This window comes from Erinaceus europaeus, chromosome 8 (genome assembly GCF_950295315.1).
Source record: "Erinaceus europaeus chromosome 8, mEriEur2.1, whole genome shotgun sequence".
Classification (NCBI taxonomy): domain Eukaryota; kingdom Metazoa; phylum Chordata; class Mammalia; order Eulipotyphla; family Erinaceidae; genus Erinaceus; species Erinaceus europaeus.
The window spans coordinates 119,967,820-119,988,271 of record NC_080169.1 but is presented as its reverse complement, the minus strand read 5'-3'; the positions used below and the strand labels follow the sequence as shown (position 1 = coordinate 119,988,271).

The following is a 20,452-nucleotide window of genomic DNA, read 5'->3' as shown; positions in this document are numbered from 1 at the left end:
TATCTTTATTGGACAGAGACAGCCAGAAATTGGGAAGGAAAGGGATATAGAGGGGGGAAGAGACAGAATGACACCTAAAGCACTGCTTCACCACTGGCAAAGCTCTCTCCATGCAGATGGGGACTGGGGGCTCAAACATGGTCCTTGCTTGCATTTTGTAATACATACACTCAATCAGGTGCAGCACCACCCAGCCCCTGATACTGACATACAATTATTAAGCAGTTATAAATGAGTCTTGCAGAGCAAAAGAATGAAATGATTGAAAGCAACATGGGTTCATGCTTATTTCATTGTGCTACTGATTGAATTCCCATATACAAGAAATGAGTTTTGTAGCAAGTATTTTGTAAAAATTGCATTAAATTTTGTGCAAACTTTAAATGGCACTCTTTGAAAAACTTTCACTTGGATTTAATTAATCTTGAATATTTAATGCACTTTAGCATAATCCAAACAACAGCTTATCTCATTCTCTCTTTTTTTTTCTTGCCAAGGGTTTCTTGAACTTTAATTAGTAGGCATTATAACTTTAAAAATTTCAGTATTGCCTTTAAGGAGCAATCAGTTTGATCCATTTAAACTCCTTATCATCAAATATGAGTTCAATATAATAATAACTACAATATGACAGAAGAGAATGGATATAATAAAGCAATATTGTACAACTTTGACTTTCGATTTTTACTTTTTAATTTTTATTAACAGCCAGAAATTGAGAGTGAAGGGGGAGTTTGAGAGGGAGAGAAAAAGAGACACATGCAGTCCTGCTTCACCACTCATGAAGCTTTCCCCCTGCAGGTGGGGACCAGGGCCTTGAACCTGGGTCCTTGTGCACTATAACATGTCTGATCAATCAGGTGCACCACCATCTGGCCCTGAATTTTGATTTTTCTTTGTAGGTACTTCTTAAAGTGGAAAAACATGAGTTGTAGTGTTGGTTATGATATATTTCTGAGATGGAGACACAGAACTTCTGGTGACCCAGAAAAACAGGTAAAAGTACTAATGAATATACAGTAGAAAACTTTATCTTATACATATTGGTGAAACTCTAGGAATAGTGTTATGGTGTCTCTCTTTTCTCTCTATTTTTTTTTCTCTCTCTCTCCTCTCTTCCTAAAGGAATTAGTTAGTTGACCCAAGGAGGTTTCCCAGTAGTGGTATTTTGCATGTCTCAGGCCAGAGCCCCATTGAAATGAAGTTATGCATCTAGTTTTTTAGTTACATGAGAGGTAGTTCATTGATAGAACATATGATTTGTACCTAGGAAGCATTGTGTTCTATCCTTGGTACTTCCATCACTCAGACATGCAAACTCATGTCAAAATAAACTCCCTATTATGAATTCTCTTGGTTCAAGGAAGGCCCTTATCTGTTTATGCAGGGAGATACACAGTTTGGGTATTCAACACAGGGCTAGATCACACTGTCTAGACTCCTTCTATCCCATCAGGCTCTCTACTATAATACAATTTCTAGTATGATGATTATCTCCTCACAGGGAAGATTAAAGACAGTAGACAGCCCCAGTCACTAAAGCAAAACTTCACTCCACACCATCCAGGCTTCTTTCCTTCCACCTGAATTGCATTGATCAGGCATCTGGGAGTGAGACTGCAGTGGTTATTGGCTGGACTCTCAGTCTGGCCATGAACCACAAACAGAGCACCATCTTTGAAGGTTAATGTATAGTAGCTATTATTTCTATATGCCCACTGAAAAGAATCTATCATTCAACAAACTTACAGCTGACATGGATAAACCTGAAAGATTCCAAACATAATCTATGAAAGAATTACCTCCAATAAAAACTATATTTGCCCCTCTCTCCCTACCCTATGTTTCTTATTCATCATGAACTTGTAATTCTAATCACTAATCTCTCTGTCATCTATCCCTGTTACAGAAAGTATTCCTCTGGGTACAAATATTTATTCTATTACTTCTGATATTTTGTTTTTACACCAGTCCTCATCAGTTGAGCTCCAACATTCCCATAAACCATTCCCTAAAAATGTTCTCTTGAGGAAATATTATTGTAGTTTAACAGAACTTTTTTAGTCTTGAACATGTTTTTTCTAAACAATTTTCTACTTATATATTGATTTTATAGAAACAGAGAAATTGAAAATGAAGGGGGGTAAAGAAGGAGAGAGAATCAGCTTCATTGATGCTTTACCACTTGTGAAGTTTTACCTTTGCAGGTGAAAACTAGGAACTTGAACCTAAGTCCTTGTGCACTGTAACATGTGTGCTCATCTAGGTGTGCCACCACCTTGCTCTAAAACATCTCTATTTTTCAAATTTTTAAAATTTATTTATTTATTCCCTTTTTTTCCCCTTGTTGTTTATTGTTGTAGTGGTTGTTAGATAGGACAGAGAGAAATGGAGAGAGGAGGGGAAGACAGAGAGTGGGAGAGAAAGATACACACCTGCAGACCTGCTTCACCACATGTGAAGCAACTCCCCTGCAGGTGGGGAGCCGGGGGCTCGAACCGGGATCCTTATGGCAATCCTTACGCTGCACCACATGCACTTAACCCACTGCGCTACCGCCCGACTCCCAACATCTCTCTTTTTAACAGCTTTCTGTTCACTCATGACTACATAATTCAATTTCTCCATAAAGAAAGTCTCCATCAGTGAACAGAACAAGAAAACTCACTTGTTTTCCTATTAATTGCAGTTAATTGGCTAACAAGAAGCATTTACCACATTTTGTGATTCTAAACCACTATTATAAAATATTCTCAGTACATTATATTATGAAGGAATTGATCTAATATTTTCTCACTATTGATCTGAGAAGAAGGCAGAGGATAAATAAGTGAAAGAGGGCTTTACTTCCAGTGCGCAAAACCTAATGACTCAACTCAAGTACATAGGCATATTCTAAAAGTTATGATTTCCCTATCTTTCTCTTTGAGTCAGTGGTGGTAAAAATACTAAATCCATATAATATGTAAATGAAAATGTGGCACTGGATTTCTAGGATGACTTCTGTAAAGATAATTTGGAGTTGTCTATTTTCTTCATAAAGAAATGTGACTCTAGATAAAATGTTCAGTGTTTTGGTAGCCATTTTGTGACTGGGACAATAGAAACTGGAATTAGTGTCTGGATCTTTAAGTTCTTTCTGAAGTCATCACATAAGTGCTGGTTTATGTACTTTAGATATTTCACATAAAAAATAAGAAGATTAAGATTTGACTAAGAAGCTGTCATTGGCTCTTTCTAGAAAAAAAAGAAGGTCATGTCTAATAAAAACACACACTTCACAGATATTGACTTATGTATAGATGTATGACTGACAGAAATTTTAGTGGAAGAAATTAATATTGAACCAAGAAGTTCTAATGTGTTCAACTAAAATTTTATCTACTTAACTTAGGCCTTCTTTCACTGCCTTCAATTTTTATTTTATTTTATTTAATGAACAGGGAATTAATAATCTTGAAGAATACCAACACACTTTGTTTCTAAGTCTGTAGAAACAGTCTCTGGAGAGGGTATAGAAAAATATTTAGGGCTTAAAAATATTTCTGCCTAATTAAAAGGGACTGAGAATCTCACAAAGATGTGAGTTTTCACAGAACTTCTGGAGTCTCCATTGTCTCTATAATCAAACAATTATAGAAGACAAATGACTGAGTCTAATTAGAAACTACACAGACCTAATGTATCATCTCATGAGTCCAGAACAATATCTGAGAGTCCTTTTAAGCTGCAGTTTTCAAATATAACTACTTGGTGGAAGATTACAGATGATCATTGCCTGTTTAAAAAAAATACCATCTAACCCACATAGCATATGAAGTTTCAGTTTTCATAGTTTCTGCATTACAAAAATGAGAAGAGGTAAAATTAACATTGAGGAGTCACTATATTTTTCTCTTCCTTTGTTGATATGTAATATGCACGATCTAATGTGCGTTTATACTTACAGCACATCTCAGTTGAAATCAGTTTTTTTTCATGTGCCCTTTGGCCATATTGAACTGGTGACCACCATATTGGGCAGATTATGAGTTCTCCTGCTTTCTCTTTACTCATTATCTCTTTACTTTTCATCTCATGACCTGTATGTCTCCTATCCTAATATGCCTCCTACACTAACTTTCTGCTTTGGTTGAAATAGTCAAGTTGATTTCTCAGATGTATGACATGGATATTTGAAGCACTCTTAGAGCCATAAGCTACCCTTCTGCATCTGCCCAAAACATTCTGACCTTTCTATCTAAATGGAAGCAGAGGCTTCCATTTCACTAAAGTTCAACATATGTTTCTAGCTTCCATCAACACTGCAACCCTCACTAACACCCCTCCACTTCATCCCTTGACCACGGAAAGCACTGCTGCAATGATGTAGCAGAAAATGCATTTCTATAGAGCCTACAGTCTACTTAAGATTATTTCATATCTGCATGGCTCCGCTAGCCCATCCCCCAGGGGAACAGATGTTCCTTTGCTTCTTTTGGTTTCCTCTTCATATAGATCAATACCCAACCTCTGACCTCCCCAGAAGGTTAACAAAATGTCTTGAATCTATAAGAAGCACTTGACTAGTAGAACCTGAACTGGAATTGGCGTATTTCACCAAAGTAGAAGACTCTATGGGGGGGGGGGGTACAGGTTCAAGAAGGGTGACAGAGGACCTAGTGGGGGTTGTATTGTTATATGGAAAACTGAGAAATGTTATGCATGTACAAATACAGACTACTGTATTTACTGTCGAATGTAAAACATTCATTCCCAAATAAAGAAATAAAAAAAACAAGCACTTGACTCTGTGTATGACTTTCTTTTTTAAAAATAATTAAAAAAATTAATCATCTGTATTTATTTATTGCATAGAGGCAACCAAAAATTGAAAGGAAGAGGGAGATAGAGAGTGAGAGACACAGAAAGCTCTGTTTCACCACTTACAAAACTTTCCCCCTACAGGTGGGGACTGGGGGTCTCGAACCTGGATCCATGTGCATTGTAACACATGTATTCAACCAGTTGCACCACCACCCAGACCCAGTGCATGATTTTCTGATGTCACTTCAGATATGATTTTCAAGGTTTGTATTTCTTCTTGAATTTTCAAATGCTTGACATTTATGAAACTAAAAAGCAATACATCACTGTAAAGAGGTGTCCATTTTTTCAGGAAGGATTTCTCACTAGAATATGTCCATGAGGATAATTTTCCTGTTGAGGAAGGCTTTCTGGGACTTAGCAAAGATCAGGGAACCATTGGAATGAAACTTTAATAAGATCCACTTGCACACATAGAATAATCATATAAACCAATGTTGCATGGCGCTTAGCCCATCTTTATCCAATAATGGCCTCTTCAATCATTCTATGTACTGATGAAGTTACTGCCTTCAGATACTGCAGTGCGTTTGAATGGATGACAGACTCACTTCTCAAAAAATTTCCAAGCAAGCTGCCTTTCCCTTCCCCTTTCATCTCCAGTCCTCTCTGGCTCATGTAATATTCTTTTTGATGTAAGCAGGGCTTGGGAAACAAAATGAAATGGGATTCAGACTCTAATAAGTTCTTCCAAAGATTCAGATTGTTTGTTTTGTTTTCCCTTCAAAAAGTTAGGGTTCAAGTCCTCTGAAAAGGAGTCACAATATTGTGGCCCTGGTTTGAACCCTGGTAGAAAAAGAGTTCCACTGCTGTGGTCTCTCTCTCTCTCTCTCTCTCTCTCTCTCTCTCTCTGTCTCTGAAAAAAATCATATTGGAACATCTTTGCTTTGCAAACCAAAAATGAAATAAAATAAAAATAAAAACAAGGAGGTCGGGCGGTGGCGCAGTGGGTTAAGCGCATGTGGCACAAAGCGCAGGGACTGGAGTAAGGATCCCGGTTCGAGCCCCCGGCTACCTACTTGCAGGGAAGTCCCTTCACAGGCGGTGAAGCAGGTCTGCAGGTGTCTATCTTTCTCTCCCCTTCTCTGTCTTCCCCTCCTCTCTCCATTTCTCTCTGTCCTATCCAACAACGAATTGTGTCAACAAGGGCAATAATAATAACCACAACAAAGCTACAACAAGGGCAACAAAAGGGGGGGGTAAAAACGGGCCTCCAGGAGCGGTGAATTCATGGTGCAGGCACCGAGCCCAGCAATAACCCTGGAGGAGGAAAAAAATAAATAAATAAAAATAAAAAAATAAAAAATAAAAACAAAATTATCTTCTAAGTAATTTAATTGCAGTGACAAAAAGAAGTATTTCTTCCCTCCTGCAAGGGGCGGGTGGGGAGGGCTTCACAAGTGGTAAATCGGGGCTACAGATATCTCTCTATCTCTCCCTCCCTCCCCACCCCTCTCTCTCTCTATTTGCCCTTCCCCTCTCAATTTCTGGCTGTCTCTATCCAATAATAATAATAAAATAAACTTTTTTAAAAAGAAATACTTCTGTTCAATTAGCAACTAAAGGCAAAGGTCAGTCCCACATCTTAATGAAACTATTTCTTTCTAGCCTAGAAAAATGTAACTCTTCTCCCCTTCTCAGGTTACAGATCATTCAATTATAAAGGCAAATTTGCAAGGAAACAATGTCATGTCAAACTGCTGTAAGAAGCAGACTAACATGTTTTTATTCTTGATTTTTCTTTTTCATTTCTGTTTTAACAAAAGAAGAAAATGTGTTATCCCAATAAACCAAAAAAAAAAAAAAAAAGACACTTAGAAATAACTTCCCTGGGTCTGGAGACAACATAATATTATGCAAAAGACTTATGACTAAAGCTCTTGGGTTCTATCCCCAGCACTGTAGTAAACCAGAACTGTTCATCAGGTTAGAAAGAAAAAATAAAATATTTTCCATTCTTCCTTTTGCCCTTTCTTTTCCTGTTCCTATCTCTGACCTCCTTCTCTCTCTGTGTGTGTCTCTCTCTGTCTCTCTCTATCTCTCTCTGTCTCTCTCTGTCCTCTGTCACTCTCCAGCTCCCATCCACTATTTGCAATGCAGAAAGAAAACATGAAAATCATATGTACATTTTTCCAGATGAGAGGATAGTAACAGTTTCAAATACATTACATTTAGTGACGTACTATTCAAGTATAACCCTCTCACACACTTAAATTTTACTTAAAACCTTCAGTGTGTCAGTTTGTCTTCTCACTGTTCAGAGGAATTTAGAGAAAGATAGACACCTGCTGATCTGCTTTGCTGCTTGTAAAACATACCCCAGGCAGGTGGGGAGCCAGGGGCTTGAACCCAGATCCTTGCCTGTGTCCTTGTTTCATTGGGTACACCATTAACCGCACCCTTTTTATTTTTCACGTAAACTACTATCAGAAGACACAGCTAAACAGGCAATGGCTTATTTGACTCTTTGCAGTTGATTTAAGTACATGTTAAATTGATTTTATCTTTTTTTTCTGGATTTTCTTCAATCATGTAACTGTTTTCTGACATTACTTTTATGCACTAGGCCACCTTTAGGATTTGAACGTCAAAACACAACAATAACCCACACCAAAAGCAAGTGCAGCTTGATTGGTGCTAAGACATGGGAAACATCCAAGGAGAATGGTATCTAATCTTAAAATAGTAATTACCTACACTTTTTTTTTCTCTTTTATCCCCCCCCCCCCAGGTGAGCCACTTCAGGAATTTCCTTACTGTAGGTATATTTATTTATATCTAAATATGTTTTATTCCTCTGGAAATCTATTTGTAGTTAAAATAAAATCACTGCCGAGAAGCAACTGGCTTGAATGTGGGTTCACATGGGCGTGTGATGCTGTTAGGTAATGGGGCTTGTTTGTGTACTAGAGAGAAGACTATGGCTTAAATATTTAATTATAGACAAAGAACTCTTCCATGGATCCCTTCTCAGAGAGCCAAGAAGTTAATGGCAAATGGAGCTAAAAAAAAAAATCAAAGGAGAGCCAAGTGTTGACATTTGAAATGGCCAAAGGAATTTTAAAAAGTAATGCTCCTTGTGTATGGAATAAGTCAGATCTGGCTAAAAGAAACAGGCTTTCTAGAAATAGACTAATTAATCTATTTAGCTCAAATCTGCTTAGTACATAGACATTGGACATATCTAACCTGTGGGGTTGGAGGCAGAGAATAAACCACCACCAAGATAAAAGACAAATTGGGCACACTGGAAACAAGGAATGATAGTGAACTGTCATCTAATACAGTTAATGATGGACATTATAAATTGTGTGCAATTCCTGTACAGCCCCACCATTCCTGCTGACTACATTTTTTTTCTTCTATCACTGTCTTCCCTTTTGTCACCAGGGTTGCCAGGAGGGCTCAGTGCCTGCATGCTTAGTGCCACTGTTCCCAGTGACTATCTTTTCATATTTCCTTACTCTTTGATAGAGAATGAAAGATGAAAGATGCAGGGGGAGACACAGAGAAAAGATATCTGCAGCATGGCTCCATTGATGGTGACATTTGTGCCCTATTTCCCCAGGTGGGGACAAGGGTTTGAACCTGGGTCCTCACACATAGTTATGTGTATGCTTGGTTAGGTAAGGCACCACCAAGCCACCCACTAGTCTCTCTCTTCTCTCTGTCTGTCTCTCTCTCTTTATATTTGCCTTTGTATTTTGAGATGGTTACTTAATTAAATGACATGCATCTTGGATACTATGCCCTAGGGTATATATATATATATATATACATATATATATATATATATATATATATATATCTTGTGCCTCAGGCATGAAAGATTTCACTACTGACCAACAGGGGACCTCATGCCAGTGCTAGACAGCTGCTGGAGGGTTATATGTAGAACAGGGCATTCAAAGGGTAGAAGAAAGCTTCAAATATTTATCCCCACCCCCCCTACACACACACACACACACACACACACACACACACACACACACACACGCCTAGATCTCTTGCAAGCTACTTACAACTGAAATTAACTATGGTGTGTTTGGAGTGCTGGTAGACCACCAAAAAAGGCAGTTAGAAGGAGGGGAAGAGCTGGACACACTAGAAATATCCATTATTCTGCTTTACTTAGAACTGAGAAATTTCTCCAGTGTTAACATTAAGACAGGCCTAGAGATTGGAAAGAGATAGCCCTTTACACAGATCCCAAATTTGAGCCCAGTGGAAGTCCAAGCTCCTCCTAACTCTGGAGGGAGAAAGGTCAGTACGGTGACCCCTTAGTACAGAGGCTGATTTTCAGGTGTAAGGATGTTTGGATCCAGGGGGAATGCAGAAGGGTAGAGATGACAAGATCCTGTGGAACAGGATCCATCCCTCTGATGATGTCTGACATGAAGCCTGACTTGAGGACCCTGCTAGGGCATCAGATGAACATAATAAATGGCTCAGTGGTACCTAGGAGACTTTGATCTATGACTCAGTTTGAGTCTTCTATTAGACACCCACATGTGTGTGTATACATGTTACTAGGTTAATTAAGTTTATGTATGTAAGTAGTTTTTTTCTGAATTTCACTGGAAATGGTACCTTAAAGGCAAATAGAGATTGGTTTTATAAAATAACTAGTGACAGATATGTTTCTTATCTAAGGCAGGGCTGGAATCTCCAGATATGCTCAGCTAGACATGCTTGTCCTCCTTACAAACTCATTAACCTACTCTGTAATAGTTCAGACTTTCAGTGGAGTTAGCCTCCTTGGGAATCAGCTCACACCCTGTGTCTCCAACCCTCACTTAAAATGCTCTTACAAAAAAAAAAAAATCATTTGCACAATTTTTCATGGAAAAAGGTATATAACAACTTGGGTAAATGTTCTTGAAAATAAAAAAGAAAATACAAAACTAAATAATAATAATAATAATAAACCAGGCCAGGTGATTGAGCACCTGGCTAAGCACACACATTGTACAAGGACCCTGGTTCAAGCCCCTGGTGCCCACCTGCAGGGGGAAAGCTTCACGAGTGGTGAAGTAAGATTCTCTCTCTCTCTCTCTTTCTGTCTTTTCCTTTCTCTCAATTTCTGGCTGTCTCTGTCTGATAAATAAATAAAGACAATACAATAAATAAATAAATACATAATCTCGGTTTGTGCTTATGTACTCCTCTCCTCCAAAACTGCAATGAAGATTTAATGACAGCCTCAGAAATGGGATCTCGTCTCTCCACTGCCTCTTGGGGGTAATTGTGTAAGCTGGGATTAAGATAGAACACTGATTCTTCTTTTTCCACCCTCTGGAATGTCTGCAGATTTTGTTTCTTATGATCATATGACAGAGGTTAAAATACTTTAACTTCTAGTGACCCATTGTTACTGGGTTTGTCTCTGTACAAACATTTGATTCCCACATTCTCTCTCCATGGAAAGTCACTGACAGACAAAGCAATACTTCCTATACAAAAGGCCATTCTCTTAACTTTTAAGGATATTTCACTCATGGAGTTTTGTCCCTGCTTACTCTTCTATCAAGATGGGACCAGTTGATGTTAAATATGGAAGAGTAGGCATACCACTTCTGCCTTTGATTCTCTGAGAAATAAAATCTGACTCATAGAAATAGGCTTCTTTGCCATACATTCATAAAAAAAAAATCTGTGCATACCTATGTTCATAGCAGCACAATCTGTAATAGTCAAATTCTGGAAGCAACCCAGGTGTCCAACAACAGATAAATGGCTGAGAAAGTTGTGGTCTAGATATACAATGGAATACTGCTCAGCTATTAAGAATGATGTATTTACCTTCTTTACCTCTTATTGGATGGAGCTTGAAGAAATCATGTGATGTGAGATAAGCCAGGAAGAGAAGGATAAATATAGGATGATTTAACTCATGGACAGAAGCTGAAAAATTAGAATAGAAAGGGGAATCAAAAAGTAGAATTTGGACTGAATTTGGTGCACTGAACCTAAGTAAAGAACTATGAAGGAGGGGGGGCTCCTAGTTCCTAGTGCCTGATGTTAGAGAGGGACAAAGGCTAGGGGGAGAATACTTTGAAATAAACTGAGAAATGTTCCATATGAACTATCAACTCAATTCATTGGAAACCATTAATTCTTCCAATAAAAAATGAATTTTTTAAAAAGGATATCTGCATTTTTAAAAAAGGATGCTGCTGACTTTAGCATACCAGAAGATGATCTTTTTGACTGGATACTCCTAGGTGTGAGGTCTGAATTTCAATCAAGAAGGTAGAAGGAATTAGTGTCTTATGTCTCAGGAAAGTCAAAGCTGTGTCAAGAACACTTGTTTATCTCCTGTCACCAGGACTCTGTCTCACCTTGCTTCTGCCTATGACCAAGGCAACAGGTCTCCAGTGGCTAAGTCTGGAGGATGGTCCCAGATTTCACAGAACAAATCACAACATGTAAAGCAAGCTTCACTGCTGCCCACAAAATAGATTAGCTTTGTCACTCCAGGCATGAAGACCACTTAAGGAAACTCCAAATACTCCATCATGAGCTTCTGCAGTTCCTAGGTCTCAGATAACATCAACTCATAGTTGATTCAAACAAGCCAGTTGACTCACAAGACATACAGTCTGTGACAATCAACTCCTCTAGATAAGAGGCTTGAACTCACACCTACAGTCCTTATCTCCTGTGCAACCAGAGCTCACCTCAGAGCACGTGTCTCCTCACCTTTCTTTTCAGATGCCGCAAGGTTATGAGTGGTTTCTCCAGTGAAGGTGAAGGGCATGGTCATCGGGATAGCCCTCTGAGACTTCTCCAGACTTATCTCTACAGGTTTGGACCAATTCACATTCCCACCAGCAGTGCAGGAGGGTTTCTTTATCCCCAATACCTCACCAGTATTTGTTGTTACTATTCTTGCTGAGGTATAACATTCTCAGAGGAGTGAAGTGGTATTTTGTGTATGTCTTTATTTCTACTTCTTTAACAATCAGTGACTTGGAGTGTTTTTTTGTTTTGTTTTGTTTTTGATTTTTTACTCCAGGGTTATTATTGTGGCTTGGTGTCTGCAGTACGAACGCACTGCTCCTGGAGGCCATCCTTTCCTATTTTTGTTGCCTTTGTTGTCATTATTGTTATTGCTGTTATTGTTGTTGGACACGACAGAGAGAAATTCATAGAGGAAGGGAAGACAGAGAGGGGGAGAGAAAGACAGACCCCCACAGACCTGCTTCACAGCTTGTGAAACAACACCCCCTGCAGGTGGGGACCCAGGGGCCAGAACTTGGATACTTACACTGGTCCTTGTGCTTTTACCAGTGTGTGCTTAACCTGCTGCGCTACTGTCTGGCCCCTAGGAGTATTTTTTGGGGGGAGGGACTCAAAGAGCAGCACACAGTAGCAGCAAACATTGTACTGGGAGCCTCAAGTATACAAATCCTGTGCTCTATTAGATGAGCTGTTTTCCACATCACAATATTCATCCCTTTAAAAGGTAAGCTAGTCATGCTACTTCTCACTCCAGCAACCTGCAATGGTGCCGAGTTCTCTCCTGAATGATCCCAGGAATTCTAGAACTGCCTCGTGCTCCTCTCTTCCATTCTCTTCTTGTCCTTCCAAACAAAACACCCCAGTCCTTAATGATCCCAGATTATCCCTATCATTATTACCACAGTGACTGCTTTTCTATCTGTAATATTTTCTGCAAATTGGTCAATCATTTTACATCTTCCATCTCCCAAATTCATATATATATATATATATATATATATATATATATATATATATATATATTTTTTTTTTTTTTTTTCCTCCTGACCAATTAGCCCAGCCAACACCTCAGATTCCTGGAACACCAGTCCACTTGGCTTTGCTTCAGTTGTTCCATAGCATTCATTTCTTCCATTGCACAATAAAATTTACTTGTTTATTACAGCTTGCCTCTTTCCAGAATGCAAGCTTCACAGACGCAAGGATCTTTGTCTGTGATGTTCAATGATTTACCCTAACTGCCTATCCCAAAGCCAGACATCATGGATGCTTCAGAAATCACTGTTAGATGAATCATTCTGTCACTTGGCCTGTTGCTCTGTTAGCTGATTTTCAGAAATCAAATAAGCAAAGAAGAGTCACAGGCACATAGACACACAAATAAAAGAAAAACATGAGCTCCAATCACAGGGTATTTTGGCATGACACACAGCAAAACTACTTAAGAAACATCTTCAAACTATTTCCCCAAGTACTGCTCATCAAATCACTGCAGCTGTTCCTATTGTCACTTAATGTATCACAAAAACCGTGGTCGCTTTTCTATATGTATATTTTTTCCTACCCTATCTTTTCATTTATCCTTCTTCTTTGCAAAAGCAGTTTTCAAATCAATCAAGCTGAAATCTGAAAGTAAAAAAGACCCAGTGTAGTCTATTTGAGGATAACGTAAGCTGTTTTCAAATAAAATAGTAACAAGGAAACAGTTACAAAGTTTCTGGGGGGAAATCAAACCACAGCTGAGCTGGCAACTTATAGATAAAGTGTGATGGGATTTCTCACCCATGTTACTGCAGGACAGGCTTAGACACCTGGTAAGCCATCAAAGAGCCTCTTAGTGGTTCACACAAGGTCCCAAAATCTCATCTGCTCTATTCTTGCCTTTAGGTTCTTGATTAGTAAACAATTTGTCCTGCTTTATACCTTAGTGCTGTTCAGTCACCAGGTTACAGATGCTACCATGATACCAACCAGACTTTCTTGGGAAGACGACCCCACCATGTGTCTTGGAGCCCCACCTCCCCCAGATCTGCCCCACTAGGGAAAGAGAAAGACAGGCTGGGAGTATGGATCCACCTGTCAACGCCCATGTCCAGAGGAGAAGCAATTATAGAAGCCAGACCTTCCACCTTTTGCACCTTATAATGACCCTGGGTTCTGGTGGTGTGAATTGTGTAGAATTGTACCCCTCTTATCCTATGGTCTTGTCGATCATTATTAAATCAATAAAACATTAATATATATATATATATATATATATATATATATATATATGCCTGTATCGCACACACATAACACTTCACAGCGATTTTATTAACACTTTAAAGAGTTAGTAAATCTACTAACTTTACAGTGTTATTTTATTTTATTTTATTTTATTTATTTATTTTTTCTTCTTGAGTTTAAAGTGACAAAGTAGAGTGAAAGATAAAGCTTAGAACCCCGGCCCCCAAGTCCTGCAGGCCTGCATAAGATAAAGTCCTGTGTGGAGCAAGCCTTGCATCTGTGTAGCCTGATAAAGTTTATTACTGCCCTTGTATTATTGCTGTAGTTATTATTGATGTTGTTGTTGTTGGGTAAGACAGAGAGAAATGGAGAGAGGAGGGGAAGACAGAGAGGGGGAGAGAAAGACAGACACCTGCAGACCTGCTTCACCGCCTGCGAAGTGACTCCCCTGCAGGTGGGGAGCCGGGGGCTCGAACCGGGATCGTTACGCCCGTGCTTTGTGCCACGTGCGCTTAACCTGCTGCGCTACGGGCCGGGCCCTCAAGAGTCTGACGTTACCTTTGTTGCTATTACTACTATGAAAAGCACTGCTCTGGGGCCGGGTGGTGGCGCACCTGGTTGAGTGCACATATTATTACAGTGCACAAGGACCCAGGTTCGAGCCCCCAGACCCCACCTGCAAGGGGAAAGCTCTGCAAATGGTGAAGCAGGGCTGCAGGTGTCTCTGTCACTTCGCCACTATTTCCCCCTTCCTTCTCAATTTCTGGCTATCTCTATACAATAAATAATAATAATAATAATAATAATAATAATAATAATAATAATAATAATAATAATAATAAAGAAAAGCGCTGCTTTAAAGAACACCTCGGGGCTGGGGAGATAGCATCATGGTTCTGCAAAAGACTTCCATGCCCGAGGTTGCAAGGTCCCAGGTTCGATCCCCAACTCCACCGTGAGGCAGAGCTGAACCAGGCTTAGGTGTAACTATCAAAAGCGCAAAGACCCCGCCTGGGCAAATGACACAACAGGTACAATTTCCGTGCTTCAAGTTCCGGGTTCGAGCCTGGCCCCACGTACACCGGCTATTCTGGCTCGAGTCTTTCTCTTCCTCTCCCCCTCCCGTGAAGCTCTCTCACGCATGTAATAAACGAGAAATAACCCCTAAGAGAAAGAAGCGCAGGCTCCGGTCAGCCCAGCAACCGCTGCAGCACTTCTCAGGCCCCAGCAAGGCCCGGGCAGCGCAGCCTGAGTCTGATCTCCTCTGCGCCAACCCGAGCACAAAATCTACAGTGTTTTTATTTTATTTTATTTTAAGTATTTCTGTTTTCTTTTCTTTTCTTTTTTTTTTTTTTTTTTTATCTCTAGGGTTATTGCTGGGGCCATGTGCTTGCAGTACAAATCCACAGCTCCTGTGGCCATTTATTTTTAATTTTGTGCTTTCTTTCTTTCTTTTTCTTTATTGGATAGGACAGAGAGAAATTGAGAGAGGAGGGGAATATAGGGGGAGAGAGAGAGAGAGAAAGAGAGAGAGAGAGAGAGAGAGAGACCTGCAGACCTGCTTCACCACTTGTGAAGCAACCTCCCTGCAGGTGGGGAGTTGGGACTTGAACTGGGATCCTTGCCTGTGTCCCTGTGCTTTGTGCTATGTGTGCTTAACCCAGTGCACCACTTCCTGGCTCCATTTACAGTGTTTTTAGATTTTAAACTGGTGGAATTCTAGAATAAAGAAACCTACTGTTTCACATATTACTGATATGTGAAAGTCATACATGTATAGATTTGTAACCCAATCGGGTCTCAATAATAAAATAAAATAAAAAGAGAGTAATCAAAGTAAAAATCAATAACTAAGCAGAAGCGAAACATGACAGTCTGAGTTTTTAGAGGCTAAGAACTCAAGGATAATTCCCGGGAAACGTGCTATTCGTCAAGAAATAAAAACATCACCATAAAACCCAGTCTGCTGACAAAAGTCAAATGAACTGATCTCAGCATTACTGACAGAAATTATTGTACCATTAAAGTCACTGACATGGAAAATGGACAAGATATTAAAATACCTCCATATACTGTATAACTGTCACTAAAGCCAGAAAATCTTCCTGAATGGAAAACAATTATCAAAATTTATAGATAAACATCCACTATTCATCTGGAAATATATATGATCTCTAACACTCATTTCTCAATTTGGTGATTATTTTGAGCACTTGCTTTAGGCAAAAAATAGATGCCATGACAGTACGGATCGTTCTAAAATCAGTAGTATATTTCGACTAAAATTAGGCACTTTCCTATTTAAATATAAACTGATTAGGCTATCATGTTGAGGGTCTGCATATTCATACATGTATATTAGAAGTTATTAAATCTTATAAACATAATAAAGCTTTAAAATTTTACTGCCATTAGAAATTGCAATTTACCATCCTATTTCACAATCATATTTCACTCACATTAGATGAAAGCAGACAAATTTCATTTTAAACAATTTTATATATGTTTAAGATTCCCTATATGTCTGAATGTTGTCACCAATGATCTCTTAAATGAAATTGGACTATTACACTTACATCCTAAGCTATGTTGAGGGTAACAGAAGCAGAAATGCTATGTTGCTGACAAATTAAAAAGAACTTTATTGAACTTTTGTCTGCAAAAATTTGAAATTAATCTTCAGACCAAGACAAATCTTCCATAAAAGTTTTGAAAAAATGCCTACAGTCACCAGATTAATTTCAAATTGGGATTAGACTTTGTTTCATGGGAAAAACACTTCAAAACATTGCCATATGAGAAAAGAAAAGCACTTTTTACAGTTAACAATATTTATATACCTTTCCCATATTTGGGAGCTACTCTCTTCCCTGATCCAACTTTCTAGCCCTTTTTCCAACTATGACACCATCTCCCCAGACAGTAACCTGGGTCCACGTGCATATTAGATGTCAGGTTCAGGCAAAAACTAGTAGTCATAGACCCCTTGGAATATACCTAAAATAAACCTATTAGCTTTTTCCAAAATGGAGACCCCCTAATCTTCATCTGCAATATTCTTACCTTTAGATTCATGATTAGTTAACATTTTTTAATACATTTTAAAATTTATTTTCCCTTTTGTTGCCCTTGTTGTTTTTTATTGTTGTAGTTAGTATTGCTGTTGTTGTCATCCTTGTTGGATAGGACAGAGAGAAATGGAGAGAGGAGGGGAAGACAGAGAGGGGAAGAGAAAGACAGATACCTGCAGACCTGCTTCACTGCCTGTGAAGCGACTCCCCTGTAGGTGGGGAACGGGGGCTCGAACTGGGATCCTTACACTGGTCCTTGCGCTTTGCACCACATGGGCTTAACCCACTGCACCACTGCCCAGCTCCCAGTCAACAATTTTTTGACTCTATATGTTAACTCTTTTTTCAGCTACCAGGTTCTAGATGCTAGCATGATGCCAACCTGACATCCCTGGGCAGATGACCTCACCAATGTGTCTTGGAGCCCCATTTCCTCAGAGCCCTGCCCCACTTGGGAAAGAGAGAGACAGGCTGGGAGTATGGATCAACCAGCCAACAGCCACATTCAGTGGGGAAGCAATTACAGAAGCCAGACCTTCCACCTTCTGCACCCCATAATGACCCTGGGTCCATACTCCCAGAGGGATAAAGAATAGGAAAGCTATCAAGGGAGGGGATGGGATGCAGAGTTCTGGTGGTGGGAACTGTATGGAATTGTACCCCTCTTATCCTATGGTCTTGTCAATACTTCCATTTTATAAATAAAAATTAAAAAAAGACATTTCTAAGAACTACAATTAGGTGGTGTATGCAGCACTACCTCAGCATCTCGTATGAAAGTTGTAACTTCCCATTGTGAAAGAAGTCTACTTTTCCTGTTTAATTTCTTCTCAGAGCTGCACAGAGTGAGTAAAGATGGGAGCTTGCAATATATCAGTACATGTCTTTCTGGATGCAGATTCCATTGCACTGAACAGTGCACTGCTATAAATCTGTCTGCAGTTCACCAGCCGGTTTTCAAGTTTTTTTGCCTTAAAGTGGCAACAACCTATGGAACCAAGCTTCCCAGAGTTGTCAAGACCATGAGAGCAAGGGTGTAGGAGACAGGCCATACTGATCTAAAGAGAAAAATGGTGGAAATCCTTTTCTGAGAAAAACCTCACCATAGAACCTGTGGATTGGTTTTTAGAGGCAAATACTCTAAGCTGTGCGCTGATGAGTCAGCTACCTAGAGGCAGATGGGTTGAAACACACAAGCTCTCTTAGATGATGTGCAGAGAAGGCCAGCACCATTTGCTTCTGACCTTCTCCTAAACTAGATTAGAGAATGGGAGAATAGCTCAGTTCAATGAGACAAATAATTACATAATTGGGTGAAGGATCCAAATTCCTCAGGAAGTTTGCAAATATTTTTTGTATAAGTATGTTCCAATAAATATGTTCAGCATTCCCATTCCAGGCCATGACCTGAATGGTTTCAAGGTTCCTTGACTCTGAGTGTTTTCATTTCCTTTCCCTCCTTTGAACCCTTGCAGGAGCTGGACTCGCATACCGTGGAGCTAAACTCTGGCAAAAGGGACCCTTGTAGTTGTGGGGAGAAGTAAAAAAAAATGACAAAGACATTGATTTCCATCTTCAGTCCAATGCTACAAGCAATATCCTCTACATCACGCTCACATCTCTCAAAGGATACTGGGGAGGTAAGGTGATGTCACAGATGGCTTTGTCACACATACTTGGGCTGATTCAGGTCACTATGAATGTCACAGATACAAGAGGCAAGATAGATAGCCCCCCCCCCCCCTTATCCTTCATAGGAGTGTGTGTGAGGGAGTCGAGCTATAGGTCAGCAGGTTAAGCGCAGATGGCACAAAGCACAAGGACTGGCAAAAGGATCCTGGTTCAAGCCTCCGGCTCCTCACCTGCAGGGGAGTCGTTTCACAAACGGTGAAGCAGGTCTGCAGGTGTCTGTCTTTCTCTCCCCCTCTCTGTCTCCCCCTCCTCTTTCCATTTCTCTCTGTCCTATCCAACAACGACAACTTCAATAACTACAACAATAAAACAACATGGGCAACAAAAAAATAAATGAATAAATATTTTTTAAAAAAGGAGTGTGTGTGCGCGTGTGCACGTGTGTGTGTGTGTGTGTGTGTGTGTGTGTGTGTCTGTGTGTGTGTGTTTTTCTGCATTCCTCACCCTCATGACCAAAATCAAGCATTTGCAGACTCTAGATGTGCTCTGGAGAAGAAATAGCTTTGAGAACCAGGTGATAGTACATCTGGTTGAGCACAAGGACCCAGGTTCAAGTCCTCTGCCCCCACCTGTAGGGGGAAAGCTTTACAAATGTGGAAGCAGTATTGCAGATGTCTCTCTGTCTTGCTACCTTTCTATATCCTCTTTATTCTCAATTTATGGCTGTTTCTATCCAATAAGTTAATAAAAATAATCATTTCTTTTAAGAAAAAGGAATAGCCTTTACCTGTCTATGATGGCGCACATGTCGATGCTGACATTTGCGAAACTTCCTGGCCTCCTCTGGGCCACCTCGTACAGATTGACCAGCTGATCGTCCACTTGGATGAGCTGCATGCACCCTTGGAAGGATGACTGAAGGACAGAGTGACTGGAGTTACTCATCTGGTTCCGAAAACCTGGGAGAGAGAAGAGGTGACAGGTTCACATGTGGACAAGGGTGCTTCACCGGACTCCTACAAACATTGTTCCCTCAGCCTAGGTGCCCAGGGACTCTTTCCTGTCCTTGCTGACACCATGTTCAGCGAGCAGAATGATGTCTTGTGAGACAGAGATTGTTTCGAGAAGAGGAGGAGGGCTAGACTCAGCTGAATATTGGCTTTGGGGTTTACCACCACTGACACTTATTTTTTCTTCTGTAAAATATTTTTAAAGTATTTATTTTAGTAATTAATTAATTTTGGATAGAGACAGAGAGAGATTGGAAAGGAAGGGGGAGTTATAGAGGGAGAGAGACAAAAAGACACCTGCTAGGGAGGTGGTCGGTAGCACAGCAGGTTAAGAGCACGTGGTGCGAAGAGCAAAGACTGGTATAAGGATCTGGGTTTGAGCCCCTGGCTCCCCACTTGCAGGGGGGGTCACTTCACAGGCAGTGAAGCAGGTCTGCTGGTGTCTATCTTTCTCTCCTCCTCTCTGTCTTCCCCTCCTCTCTCCATTTCTCTCTGTCCTATCTAACAACGACAACATCAATAACAACAACAACAGTAATAATTACAACAACAAAGCAAAACAACAAGGACAGCGTTCAAATAGCATCACCAATCAATTACCATTCTGATTTCTCAGTAGAAATATGCACAACTCTTGGGGCTGGGTGGTGGCACATCTGGATGACAGCACATCTTACAGTGCTCAAAGTCATAGGTTCACGTCCATGGTCCCCACCTGCAGGGGGAAAGCTTCACAAGTGGTGAAGCAGGGCTGCAGGTGTCTCTATGTGTCTCTCCCTATCTCCACCTTCCCTCTCAATTTCTGACTGTCTCTATCCAATAAACAAAGACAATAAAAAATTAAAAAGAAAAAGAAATATACAAAACTCTTAATAGGAATAAACAATTTATAGATCATAGAGG

At 39.9% G+C, this 20,452-nt stretch overlaps 1 protein-coding gene across 1 annotated transcript in view; it reads right to left on the bottom strand.

The window, feature by feature from the left end:
- The window catches only part of CNTNAP2 (contactin associated protein 2), a 2,382,269-nt gene that overhangs the window by 907,746 nt on the left and 1,454,071 nt on the right, over window positions 1-20,452 (bottom strand). The window contains exon 10 of the mRNA XM_060195676.1: window positions 19,327-19,498. Coding sequence (XP_060051659.1) covers window positions 19,327-19,498 — 172 coding nt within the window. The remainder of the gene's footprint in view (window positions 1-19,326; window positions 19,499-20,452) is intronic.